This window comes from Papaver somniferum, chromosome 8, assembly GCF_003573695.1.
Source record: "Papaver somniferum cultivar HN1 chromosome 8, ASM357369v1, whole genome shotgun sequence".
NCBI classification, from domain to species: domain Eukaryota; kingdom Viridiplantae; phylum Streptophyta; class Magnoliopsida; order Ranunculales; family Papaveraceae; genus Papaver; species Papaver somniferum.
In genome coordinates, this window is record NC_039365.1 from 4327741 (window position 1) to 4341935 (window position 14195).

General features: G+C 35.6%; 1 protein-coding gene across 2 annotated transcripts; it reads right to left on the reverse strand.

Moving 5' to 3' along the window:
- Nucleotides 1-353: 353 nt before the first annotated feature.
- LOC113304250 (beta-amylase 2, chloroplastic-like) lies at nt 354-7550 on the reverse strand. 2 transcript variants are annotated; one of them, XM_026553318.1, is made up of 10 exons: nt 6795-7550; nt 5856-6170; nt 4960-5010; nt 4575-4778; nt 4165-4359; nt 3105-3269; nt 2031-2291; nt 1225-1443; nt 916-1135; nt 354-649 (listed from the first exon to the last, which is right to left on the reverse strand). In XM_026553318.1, the coding sequence occupies exons 1-10, from the start codon at nt 7206-7208 to the stop codon at nt 627-629; spliced, it is 2067 nt and encodes a 688-aa protein (XP_026409103.1). In that variant the 5' UTR covers nt 7209-7550; the 3' UTR covers nt 354-626. The 2 variants fall into 2 exon arrangements, with proteins under 2 accessions (XP_026409103.1, XP_026409102.1); XM_026553317.1 differs by having other exon boundaries at nt 4960-5037.
- Between the last annotated feature and the right edge of the window lie 6645 nt (nt 7551-14195).

Here is a 14195-nt window from a genome sequence, read left to right on the forward strand (position 1 = left end):
TAGAAGTCGAATGGGGTTTCGTTGTAGCCTACAGGGAATGATGCATGCACTCAGTGAAAAGTGATTGATCATTGATTGTTGATGAATGTTTCTGAAAATCGAATGGTACATGAATCAATGGGAATCTAGCGCTGCTAGTATGAATGGGTTGAGGTTGTTGTGAGAATCGTTGATTATCATGGCTAATGATGGTGATGGACAAAGAACACAAATCTGAAATGACGGTAGCTGCGGTGATTGATGGCATGGCAGCGATGATATATCAGTGGGAGAATATTTGGGTTGCTGCTGATAAGGGAACAAAGAGAATGGGGCTTTTCTGTGATTTGTGATGGTTCAACGTTTCACCTTAGTTGTTGACAACTCTTCAAGTTCTTCTTAAATTATAAATACGTAATCAATTACAAAACAAAAAAGAACTGAAGGCTAGCTGGATATCTTTAATTTCTTATCTCTTGTAAAGGATATATGATTTACAGGTGGGAAACATCCCCAGATCCATCCTTGAGTAGTAACGGTAATATATTCTTACAAAACTGCAAACGAAGAAACAATACTTCGTCAACAGAAGATACTGATATTCATTAGTTAGATCACATATAGCCTTGATGATCCTCACATTACGATTACTGGTCCAAAACTGCTTCTCCTGCCAAATGAGAATAAAAGAAGTTGTCATGTTTCATATTATGGACCTCCGTTTCCGTTAATATGGAAGTAAAAAGTCACCATTTTTCTTTCTAGCAACTCAAAAAGATCGCTAGAATCAAGCATGAACAAAATCTGAAATGTAAGGGAAGATGAAAGAAAGAAGTTCTTTTACATGACAAAGTGGTTATATCAACAACGTAAGAAGCGAAACATTATACAGTGTAATAACGAAGAAACATAGAGATAGTCAGATAGATGTCGTACCATGCATCTTCTTCACAAAGTGTGCAAATTCCTCGAAATTCGGCTCCTCCATAAGATAAGAAGACAGCCGAAGGTATGTGAATGCGACCAAGTGTCTTCCATCTGGATCATTTAATGGCTTGGCATTTTCTAGTATCTTGTTGTACCCTTCACGATCATAGCAAACCAGAGCGTTCTCACTGGCCACGGGAATGGAAGCATCCCATGCAGCATTCAGTACCTTAAGAGTAAAACAAACACAAAACAATAAGGTCTGAAGTTGTTCAAAAATTTAAATGATAACTTCAAAACGAATATCTTCTTCATTACCTGCCAAACCAAACCCTCTGGGTCTGCAAGTGCTTCTGGGAAGTCTTCTGCTTGATCTAAAGTACGAAGTTCAACACACGTGAAGTTCAGTGCAGCCTCATGTTTCTTTAACATTGCCGCAATTGCTGAATATCCATCACGATTGCATGGGTTATAAAACCCAGCAGTCAACTCAGCAGCATGGCTTGCCGTCTTATACCACCAGTGGACTCCTGATAACTGGTTCAACGAAACACAAATGAGATATATATCAAATTGAAGAAAGAAAAACAAACAAGCAAGTGAACAAGGCAATTTTGCTGGTAACTTCGATCAAACTTTCTTCAGGACGTTGCTGTGGAATGGTACAATTTTTTTCTTTACCAAGTCAGTTGGCCCGAATCATGGACAAACAGCAACAGTAAATGATATATTTTTTAATCACTGGTAAACATTTCACTAACAGAAAAAAGTATACAGCATATACTTTTTCTTTTCAATTTACTCAGCTAGTAAAACCTATGGGTGTGGACCGAGAAATTCCAGGTCAAACAGAACTGCTCCAGCAAACTCATAACATGTCATTTATTGTGCATTATCCTCACCTAATGCTTGAACCAGTACCATAGGTGCTTGGAGGAGATAACAGCAAGTTACTGATAATCTCTAAGTCTGTTGGTGGCAAATATCATATTACCATCAAGATTCTATTGTTTTAATGTAACACTATGGCAGACTGTAAGGCTAAGTATGCCAGAAGCCGGCAAGTTGATGTAGTTCGATCTGAGGGAAATAAAATGGAGCAAAGTTTGGACGTGTTTATTTACCTTCACAGCTATACTGGTTCCTTCAAAGGCCAACTTGGCCAAGGACAGTACACGATCAGCATGCTCAATCAATATTTGTGAATACCAGTTGAGGAAGAATCGTCCATAGTAGCTATCATAGTCACCTCCATCACAAAAGAACCCGGTCTCATGTGGTTGTGAAGTGTAACAACCTGCATTTTCAGGTCCATGAGCCCAAAAAGAGTGTCCTCTTGCCTCTGCCGCTTTTGTCAAGTTCTTCATCAGGTACTTGTCATAACACTAAAACAATATCCGGAAAATTCAAAAGGCTTAATATATACGTCTATGGGAATAAAAGATCTAGCACATTCTAAACAGAACTAAACAAGACGTTTAAGCGGATGATCAGGTGGTGGTAGTGCGGAACCTTATTAAGATGCGAAGATTGTGGCATAACTAATATTGAGATCAAATAGTTTGGTAACCAGAATTTGAGGCTGCACTATTCAACACAGATGACAGAAACCAAGCTAACTACTAATAAGAGAATGATATAAAAATAACATAACATAAAGACACACGTGATATGTGTAGTTAATAAAAATACTTTCAGATCCCGTGACAACCCATCTTCAATTTTATCACATAAAATATCACCACTGATATACTAGGTGTAATGTGTGATAGTTTGGTGAATATAAGAAAATATGGATCAGCTGGATTGTATTTTGTATAAGAAGGTATCCTCCATCTCATATTTCTAGTTACTCGAGGTTCCTGGGCCACTAAATTGTATCAGTTTGGGATTTATATCCTAAGCCTAATTCGATAAACAAGAAAAAGACAAGAAAAGAGGAGATAGTGGAGAAACTGATTACTTCTAAACTTTCAGTTTTAAGATTGCTGCATCAGCCTTCTATCTAGGTTTGTGGATATAGCTTCCTGAGGGTGAACTTCCTTTTGGTAGTTTGACATTCTTAATTTTAAGCATGTCTGTAACTAGTTATGATTGGAGATTTCATACAACTATCAATCCCAAGTAGTCCAATATGCAATGCTGATTTTAACTAGTTGGAATTGACACTTAACATAATACGTAACTTTGTTGATTACCTGGAATTCCCCAATGCCTGGGTACCTCCATCCGTGCTTTACAGGGTACGATGGGTAGCGCAGCTCCCCACATGGTCCCAATCCAACTTCAATTTCAGAAATTACTCCTTGTTGAAAGAATTCATCAAATTCTACACGGAAGCTTCTCATGTAATCAAAATATACCTATACTTATTACCAGACAAGAAATATCAGTTCAGAGTCAACCTAACAAAAATTATACCAAGCAAGGAAGTAATATATAATATAAAACACAGAACCACCAAGAGTATCCAAGAAGCAACAACAATCTAATGAGAATTGAGTCGATTGACCCTTCACTTGATCCTTATGAGGGGAGCCATGACTAATTAGGGTCGACGGATCAAACTAAGCTACCAACTCTTCACATATTATGTTACCAACATAATTCAGGGTCCACATGAAATCCATTCTCCAAAAAAGTTTAAGGAAGTATTTTAAAGAAGAAATCATAGTGAAACATATGAATATATTTTTGTGTGGGTCGTTGTTTGATGTGAGTATGTGTCCAATCATACTATGGAATGTGTGATATGCATTTAGTAAAATATCAAACAATATTTGCAATGGATAGATACCAATCCACATTTCTAAGTTTTGTTTCCTTTCAACAAATCCCATGAAAAACAATGTTTGATTTTGACCAACTCAAATGCTACATGTCTTATTATAATTGGTTTCACATGCCCACATCGAACAACAAGCCACATCAAACACTTATTTATATGATGGGTTCCAATCAGTTTACTAATACAAGTATGTCTCTGCATTCTTGTTCACTCCAATCCTTTTGTTATTAGTTTAAATATTATGTTATGAGATTTACATTTGTAAAAGTAGTTGGCAGTCACATCAAGCCATATGAAATTCATCAATAAGCTAACCCATCAAACCTGCAGCCTATGAAAGCATGGATCCTGAATTTAATAGAATACCTATTGTGTGCATTTGAACTATGCGCAGTTGAAGATTATTCTCTCAGTAAAGGGTTACATGAAAGTTCATAAGGAAACCGGCATAGAGTAACAGACTCCATTACCTCAACAGCTGTCCGACCTCTCAAAACACGCTCCTTGTCTATCCCCCAAGAAAGACATTCAGGGTTCCGCCTTCCCTCCTTATCCGTAAAGAAAATGTCAGGATTGTTGCGACCAACTTCTGCTACCCAGTGAGGCAAAGGAATGCAGACATCATCTCCAACATTGCCTCCGCATTCATGGAATGACAATACGACCTACACATTGTCAAATAAAACAGCCTCTCAATCAAAATCAATCTAGCACACCTGAATATTAGCTAAGGCTTAAATTTAGTTGTCTGAAAAAGAGAATCCTAAGACAACTTATCAAATGGATATTTGGACAGACAAAAATCTTTGAACACAATGAAACAGTATTATTTAAACTCTCAAGTGCATAATAACAAACAAAAAAGAGGCACACAGCTCACCTGCAACTTTAAGTTGAGATCACGGACAAGTTGAAAGAGTCTTTTATAACCATACCAGTTGTACTCTTGCGGAGCATGTGCCTCTACAATACCCCACCAACAATCAACCATCACACCATCGACATTAATCGATTTTAAGGTCCTCAGCTGTTTTAACAAACCATCTGGATCAACCAGTTCGGACTTCGAATTGATGATGCCCAGCTGTAATCAGAAAACATTACATGACTCATTTAAACTAAATCAGTGTGGACCAGGACAATCAGATATAAAGAGAACCTGCTATCCCAGATCAACATTACTTGCCGAGTAGACAAAATTTGTTTCCTAGAAACAACAACAAAGGGAGGGAAAATAAACGATGAAGGTTTCATAGAAAACTCACAGGTAGCATCACATAAACTGGAACATACGGGCTGCTGGCAAAATCCCTTTCCTGAAAGTTTGTTGTTATATCCATTATCTATGGAGAGCAAAGAAGAAAATATCAAACAGATATAAGAATACGGAAGAAAAGCTTTGATTCATAGGTTTATAGAATGAAAAAAATGGATACAATGGCATTGGAATAGAAAGATTATGCAACTTAAGAAGGATACTTTGAAATGAGTAATCCATCCTAAATGCTGCCAATATAAGATATAGCTACTCATAACTCTAACAAGAAAGAATTATCCATCTGCAACACAATAATGTGAAAGCCAACTAGTAGTATAATTGGCTAAGAGACACAAAATTGAAATGTCACTGAGGCAGCTTACCATCTTTAGTTAACCACATGATAACAATGATAGACTTTAGAAATGTCATTACATATAAGTTGGTATTCAACTGATTTGATGGCATATCAAAATAAACCATCTTCCAAACCCAAACAAATTGACTCAACCTTTCAGCAGTAAGCACAAGTCTGCCACTAGCAAACATATTCTATTTACGCAACACAAAAAAAGCATAACCCCTAGAAAGATGTTTACATTTAACCCAATATTGTCAACTATTAACACCTCCCTAGGTTCATAACTTAAATCATTGCTGAAGTAAACAGGATGCCAAACGTTTATCATATAATCCCAAATCAATTTTCAAATTGGACAAAACCCCCCTATTTCACTCCAATTCCGAGAAAAGAAAGGTCCTCCCTAGTTTCAGTCTTGCTAAACAATTATATTAACCAGTCTAGTATTCTAGTGCAAAACTCCAAAATCAAGAAACAAACAAATCACTGGAATAAAAAAACTTCAAGATAGATAGAGATAATCAAACAAAAAAGTAACATACCCCATCAGGATTCATATCCTTAATATCCACAACCTCCATACAACCATCAATAAGAGCCGACGAATCATCATTAACTTTCTCTCCAGCTTGATCACCCACCACCGCATTAGCAATCGTACTACTTCTACTAGTACTAACATCAACACTACTCGGTACAAAAACAGTCTTCATTCGACCAGCTGATCGATTATGAACCGAATTTCTAACACCAATTATACTTGGCGTTACTGGTGTTGTACCACCACCACCACCCATTTGATTACTAGTACTCATTAATGCCGCTGCATTTGTTACTGTTGTTAATGGTTTTGTTGCCTGAAAACATTGAACAGATAATATCCCCATTATGACACTAATTCTTTGAACAAACCCACTAAACAAAATGAAATGAAGATCAAAACATAAAGAGCAGGAGACTCTTATTAACAGAGTGAGTGGTCTTTTTGATGGATCCAAGAATCAGGGGGATCCTGCAAAAATTTCAAGATTGATATCCAGCCGTTGGATCTCATTTTGGGCGGGACCCTGAAAAAACTTTACTCTCAACCGTCTCCAACGGGAAGCAGCAGCTGAGAGATGATGCGAAGTACATTTACACTTTACTAACGTGCACCACGGAGATTATTGCGGCGTACGTTAGTTTAAATTAAAAGTGTTCCTCTTTTCACGAGAAAAAAAGCCCAACTTCCAACAGAAACTAGGACACGTGTTACTGACAGCTTAGCAGGAAAATGATACAACCGGAGAAAGACTTATTCACCGTACACGTGGCAAAGAAGAAAGATAAGAAGAGAAATAAAAACACTCCAAAGGTGTGAAAAATCAAATTTTGGGGTGTAAAAATCCAGAATGGGTCAAAGAGAAATAAAAAAATGGAAATAATTTGCAGAGGAGATTCAGATTTCATAGACATTTTAAGTAAAGAAATGAAAGGCTAACCTGAGAGGAGGTGGAGGAAGAAGAAGGGAAAGTAGTGCCATCAGGAAGAACAACCCAACCAGCTTCTCTAGCAAGAGAAGCAATAACATCATTAATATCAGCTCTTACTCTTAGATTATAATTACCATGTCTTCTTAATCCTGTTAATATCTTTGCTGTTATTGCTCTTCTATGTCTTTCTCTTAATTTTGTTCTTTCTTTTTCTTCTTTTGGTCTACTCCTCCTTATTCCACCACCCGCCGTTGTTGGTGTCGACGGAGTATTATTTGAATTCCCGTTTCTTTCTTCCTCTTCTTCTCCTTCGTCTCTCATCTCAACATCTTCTTCTTCTTCCTCTTCTTCTGCATCTTCGTGGTGGTGTTCCGTTGTCGTAACTACACCAAACGGACCGAATTTCTCGTGTTGTTGTGCCATTAACGAATTCAATCAATAATTTACGAAATTGAACTTGGAATTTCTTAAAAAATTGGACTGATTAAAGAAAATCCCATCAATAAAAACCCTAAAATTGACGTTTTACCAGATCTCTTTTTCCTGGCGGCTCAAAAATGAAATTTTTGGGTGGAATCGAAGGAGGAGATCACTGAGAGGTTCGACGATGTGAGGTGGTGAAGAGAGACTGATAGTGTCTGTGTTTCTAGGGCTCCGGTTGGGGATTCCGGTGATCTGAGAAGAGATTCGTGTGTGCAGAAGGAGGAGGAAGGAGAGAAAGGGGGAGTTGAGAAATCTAGGGTTTCACGCGTGTGGCCATGCGTGTGTTTGGGTTTATGTGTGACACGAATGAAGAACCTTATGCGAAGTGAGAATCATCTAACGGTTGTGAAGATTGACACGTGTTGTACGTGCGGTTAGTTCGGATCAACATGGTACCCGGGTTTTGAGGCTTTTTTTTTTTTAAGAATCCTATTATTGGGCTTAAATAACAACCCATAGGACCCCTTATTTATATTTTTCTCTAGTGTCTAATTTACCCTTCATTTGATTAGTGCTAATTAAATTTATTAAGCTAATTAATCAGTCTTAATGAATCGATTAGACTAATTAAAACACTAATCATTTGAAAATCAAAACTTGATTTTACTGAGTCTTGAAGAAGGATAAATGTTAATTTTGGAAAGAAAAAAATGACAAATTTTTAAGACAAATGACGAAACCCTTCGTCACAAAACTCAAGAAAACCTTGTAATCAACTCCCGACATCAATTTTATCAGTTCAAATCCGTCGAAAATCTGAACAAAAAAAAATCTGGAATTTTCTGCAGTAATGGTTGGGTAAACTTGTCGACCCGGCCGAAACGCCACATAACAGTTGGGATATTAAGAATTCCAAGCCGTAAATAACTAAAACGTCTGGGATATTAGGAACTCCCAGCCGTGATTAAAAATATCGGACGGGACATTACGAACTTCTGGCCGTAATTCTTCCATGAATTACCTGAGTCTGCAAAACGGATGGGTATACAAACTTTCTCGGCTGTAATTAGATTTGAAAGTTGATATTTTTTTGGATTCAACATGAATTCTTAATACGATTGAAAATTACTGATACTTTCATTAACTAGACCACAATAAAACTCATTACATTCTTAATGTATCTCCATTACAAAGTTGGTTTTAGTAACATCCCTTCCGATGTATCAAGAGATCTTTGATGATGGTTAGTTGAGCTTCGAAGTTTAAATTATAACCTTTCCATTTTCTCCAACGCGGCTTGGATATCTAGCCGTAAACATAAGTCATTGTAGTTCAGGGAATTCAGACCAAAAAACGGCTAGGTGTTTCCCAACCGTGAACCTCCTACGGACGGGTTTCCTAACTGTTTTGAGTTTCACGGCTGGGAGTTCCTAACCGTTGTTCTTTTTACGGCTATGAAAGATTTTTTTTCAACATTTATAGGCATTTTCGGCTAGGTTTTGTGAAGCATCGACCTAGCCGAAACTGCCTGAAAAAAACCAAGATGTTGTTTTTTTTTTCCTCATTTTTCTTAGATTAAACACATTGAAAGACTAAAATTAATTCATAAATGCAAAGTTATAAAAATCCATCCATCTCAATCCTTAACCAAACAACGAAAAACATTAAAATGTCAAAGGCTAACAAAATATCCATGAAGTAACATACTAAAAACGAGTATATTGTCATTCGCTGAAACATGCATTCTAACTCAGAGACGTATACGGCTAGGAAAGTCCCAGCCGTGATTCAGTCTTTGCGGATGGGAATAATTTATCTCGTATGCATCGACCAGAATTACGGCAGGGTATTCAACAATTTCCCATCCGTGAAAATTAAAACGGCTGGGAGTTCTTATATCTCCCAACCGTGTTACAATTAAACGGCTGGGTATTCAACATATCCCAACCGTGATACATATTTACGGATGAGAATCAAAGAACTCCCAGCCGTAATCAAATTCTGAAACTGTTTTCTCAGACCTAAAATCTTCGAAACCAGCTGAAAGATCGAGAAAGAGCTTAAATAAACAGTGGGTATTTCGATCCATACCTTATTGCTGTCATCTCAGGAGTCTGAGAGGCTGGTCCATCTCCTTCATTCAATTCCTCTTCATCTTCACTTACCACTTCATTAGTTGAAGTTGGTTTCTCTGCTTCAATAGGAGGTTGATTCGACGAAGAATGGCCTAATTTTTCCTTTGCTTTCATGCTTTTATACAATGAGTTTGATCGACGACGTAATTTTTTTGAATCGAAGATTAATCGTTTCAAACGAAGAATGATAGATGAAGAAGAATGAAAACAGAAAGGGGGGAGTAAGGGAAGAAGAAGAAGAAGAAGAAGAAGAAGGAGGAGGAAAAGAGAGAGGTGGTGGTGGGACGGTTTTTTTTTTTCTTTTAATGATTTTGATTTTCAGTCTTTTTTTAATTTAATGATTTTTTTTTTGATTAGATTAATCAGTTAATGGAAGGGTAGAAGTGTCATAAGTGAAAATTATTGAGGGTGTTTTAGAACTTTTACATAAATCTGATCTCCCCCTATACCACTTAGTCTCCACATAGTCTTTCAAGCCCCCAAAGTCCCACCCCTCAAAGCCCCAATAATAGAGTTCTTTTTTTAACTATGGAAAAATAAATGGACCTGTGGAACAGATTCGTGTTGACCTACCTAACCTTGAGCCTGATATGCACCTAACCAATAACCATACGTCTGATGGTTTAAAATTGAATAAGATACTATTTACCAGCAAAGGTAAAAATGTACAAAAAGGAGGTGAAATTGACTAAAGTACAGGTAAAAATTGTATAGATAGCAAGTGAATTGGAAATTGACTATAGCTCGTTTGGATACAATTCTGCTTTTGACTTCTGCTTCTCCCGAAGTCAGAAGCAAAACTATTTTGTTTCATAAAAAGTTAATTTTCGATTTTTAGAAGTCGTTTTGAAACTTGACATCCAAACTGATTTTTAACTTTTCGAAAAGTTATTTCTAATGTGTTATCCAAACATGCTATAAAGAATATGGGGAAACAAAAGGATCCTATGTGGTTACGTAAACCCTAAGACGGAGCCAAGTATTTGACCAATGGGAAGCGAAAAAAATTATAGGGAGTGCAATATGTAAAAGGGGCTTGGTAGCTCAACATCTTACAATTTTTAGTCTGGGAGCCAATTGGGCTGAGTGTGTGCATATTCATGTTGTCCAAAAATGTAGGTTATATATTGAAATAGCATGTAAATACACTTATTTGGTAAATTGTAATTTTTATTGATTTAAAGCGCTTGGTTTATGAAACTCAAATCATTTTTTATTTATTGTTGGAAACTAGGATATAGATATAGGACCAAATCTATCACGCATTTGCATCTAGTCATATACTTTTACCTCAATTTATCATGTAAATATGAACTTGATGGAAGTAGTTGGAACATGATTTTTTCTCAATTTATCATGTGTGTTCTTTGCGTTTATATACAACATATATGAAATTATTTTTCTATCATTATTGGTTAACATGCATGAACTGTACCCGATCCCTCTATATAGTATATTGTTATAAAAGACTTGAGATACCGGAGAAAACCAAAGCAATAAGCATGTAAAAATAATAAATGTTAGTATACTTAAGTTTTAAATGTTAAACGAAAAATCACGATTGAAGTCAATAACATGGTTAATGGAAATTACATGTCTACATCATTTCTCGGATTCTTTCAGTAAATAAATAATTATTTCTGTTGGATTTCTAGAGTCTTGTATTTAAATTTTGCAGAACTTCAAAATGTAAATATTTTTTTATTGATAGAAAGCAAATTTCTTTACTCATCTCTCGGTTTGTTTTATAAAATTTGATTGTGTTATTTCAAAAATGAAGAAAAGAATAGCATAAGTATTAATATAATATACTTTAATTTAAGATTCTAACTTTATTGATATAGTCTTTTTACGTGTACTTATTAACCTTATATTTTTGATTAAATAAAACCATCGCATTAGTTGCTCTAATAGTGTGTATAGGATTTCCTTCTTAGTTTTAAAGTTGAAGAAAAAATCTTGCCTTTGTACTAAAAAAACTTGTTATTGTACTTGAAAAAAATGTTTACTTGGAGTTATGATGTAACACCGGGAATTCTGGTTCAAAGTCAAACCCATATGGAGATCCGAACTCGAAGAATTACGGGTCGGAAAGAGACTTAAAAATTTATTTTTATACTAAACATAATTAAATATTTATATACATGAGTTGATTCATATGAATTTACTTAACATCTTTAACAACATTTCAGTTAAGATTTACATTTCAAGCAATCCAATAAAATAATTCAATCACTAAGCTACTCATTCCTAGCTTTTGTTGTGTCACTCTGATAAATCTGTAAGGATGTCAATTGGGGTGAGATAACATCCCAATAGAATGCATTCCCAATTCTCCAAAGATGCGCAAACATAATCATTTTATCAAGCAAAAACATATACCAAGAAACACATCATGACTTCAGCGAATCAATGTTATATTTGACAATCACATTACCAATAATGTTTCTAGTAAATTATCTTATTTAGATTCCAATCATGAATTCACAACGCCAATAATATTTCAAACAAATAATCCAATTTACGATTCATTACATCATTGATAATAACACAATTCATCCATTTGAATTTTACACATCAATTCACAATTCATCCATTTAAATTTCAACGCATGAGTTCATAAAACGAATTATGTTTCCAATAAATCATTTAATCTCGATGTGCTTCCTGATGTCGAATTCTAAAAACCAGCGAGAGGTTCCCCACTCTTCTTTGATCCGTCTTAGGGACGAGTGGCAGCCTCGACCTGAGCGGAAGTGCGATGTGTCTGGAAACTATATTTCAACACATCTCTCCAACAAATCTTGAGTTCACAGTACAGAAACCTTGGTTCGTACACCCACCTATCATTTATCGGCACGGACAACCTCCATCGAAGGTCAGGAACGAAAGTTTCTATGGGTATCATACCCATCTTCTCTCGGGGATCATTACCCGTTTCATTCACAGTACGAAAATATTAATTCGTACACCACCTATCGTTTATCGGCACGGACAGCCGCCATCGATGGTCGGGAAACACAAGTTCCCATGGGGATCATTACCCATTTAACTCTCGGGAATCATTACCCGCCGTTAGCATGAAACTATATTCCATCTAATTGAAAAAACATGAACTCATTTCCTTTTGAAAACCGTTTTTACAAACAACACAAGCAACCATGGCTTAACAACATGAATTTCTTTCAAGCCTTTATACAAACAAATTAACTGCAGCCATATTTCATTATACATTTCAGGTGATAACTTTGTCCGATCTACTTCAAAATTTTACTGAACATTTCTGACACCATCATGTACAACATATCCAAATTTCACAGTAAACAGACGGCTCAATCAAAAGATAATGATTTTATATTATCAATTTAAAGTATGGGCATATGACATGTTATTAGCAAACAATTCATGATAAATTCATAAAAATCTTAAATTGACCCAATCCAAAGCAAACTGAAAGATAAGATGTTTATCTACAACTTTTATTAAGATCTCAAATCATTTTAACATCATTAAGACTTCCTAAGAACATCAACATCACATCAAAGCGAAACTGTCAAGAAATTCAGAAACTATCACCTAAATTCAAACAACCATTCAACGGTGAATTTACAGTGGATTGTTCTCAAATTTTAACCAATTATACTCAATGATGTTATCTAGCCATATCAGAAGCCTGATCATCAATCAAAGGTATATACTTATATGAATAAATTACTGAAACCTAACAAAAAAAAATCATATAAATTAAACATCCAAAGAAAAACATCAAAATAGAAAGGGTTTCACATTCTACCTCTCAATTGCTACAAACTCCTCTTGATTTTTCTTTATCCTTCTTCTCTAAACATCTATAGCTCCATCTCTTTCTTCTTCTACTAGCCTTATGTTTTCTAACTTATAAAATTTCTTTTCTAAACTATTTTTATTTATCTTTTCATTTTCCCTTAATTTTATTTATTATTGATTATTCTATTTTCACCCTAACTTGTAGTCTTTCTAGTCCAATCCACCCACCTAGGCTAAGGATAAATAAAAACAACCTAAGCCACGAGGTTAACCAATCCGGGTATAACCCGACCCAAAACAGTAGCTAAAAATACATGGTATTACATATGATACTGGTTATATTAATTTGTGTTGGAAGCTAAACCAAGATATGGTGATTTGGTTAGTGGATCAACAAGTATTGTTGACGTGGCATGAAGAAGAGTTGGGATCAACTACTGCAGTTGACGCAGTCAGTTTGGATCAACAAGAGAAGTTGACACAATGTGTCCTATTTGGAAGTCGAGTTAACTTGAGAAGCAAGTTGACCCGGTTGCTGGTTTTAGAGTTTTACTATGTTTAGAATTCCTTTATGTTTCTAAAAGTGTGTTTTATTCAGAGTTTGTTTCTATTAGGAAAGTGCTTTGAGTAATCGTCAAATTTGTGAGACTATAAGTAGGTTGTTGAGCCATGATAATTGTACACTGAATTTGATTATCAATGTAGTTGTTATTGCTTCCGCGTTGTGTTCTCCTCTCTCTTGCTCGATCATACATATGGTATCAGATCAAGGTGAGAGGAAGAGAGAGGATAATGAGAAAGAGCTAGAGAAGATTCATAAGTTTTTTCGGGGTTAGAGAATTCATGGTGTTCTTGAAGTTGCGCAAAGTTCTGGTCATAATAAAATTGTGTTTAGTTTTTGTTGAGAAGAAGGAGTAAGTCTTAGGTCATTATTTTGTGACTTGATGACTGTCTAGATGTTTTCGTATTGGTTTGTTAGTGTGTATCTTGAAGTAAAATTACTTTGAGCAAGGTCGAGAGTTTTTTTTATAAAAACAAGGAAGTTTGGTACGATTTAGTCGGAATT

Bases quoted from the DNA above. Each gene is read 5' to 3' on its own strand.
- LOC113304250 (XM_026553317.1), bottom strand. From the start codon at position 7,208: ATGGCACAACAACACGAGAAATTCGGTCCGTTTGGTGTAGTTACGACA. The intron at 4,779-4,959 runs GTGAGTTTTCTA...TTCTGATTACAG, and splicing joins CAGTTTATGTGATGCTACCT to CTGGGCATCATCAATTCGAA. The intron at 650-915 runs GTACGACATCTA...CTCATTTGGCAG, and splicing joins CTTTGTGAAGAAGATGCATG to GAGAAGCAGTTTTGGACCAG.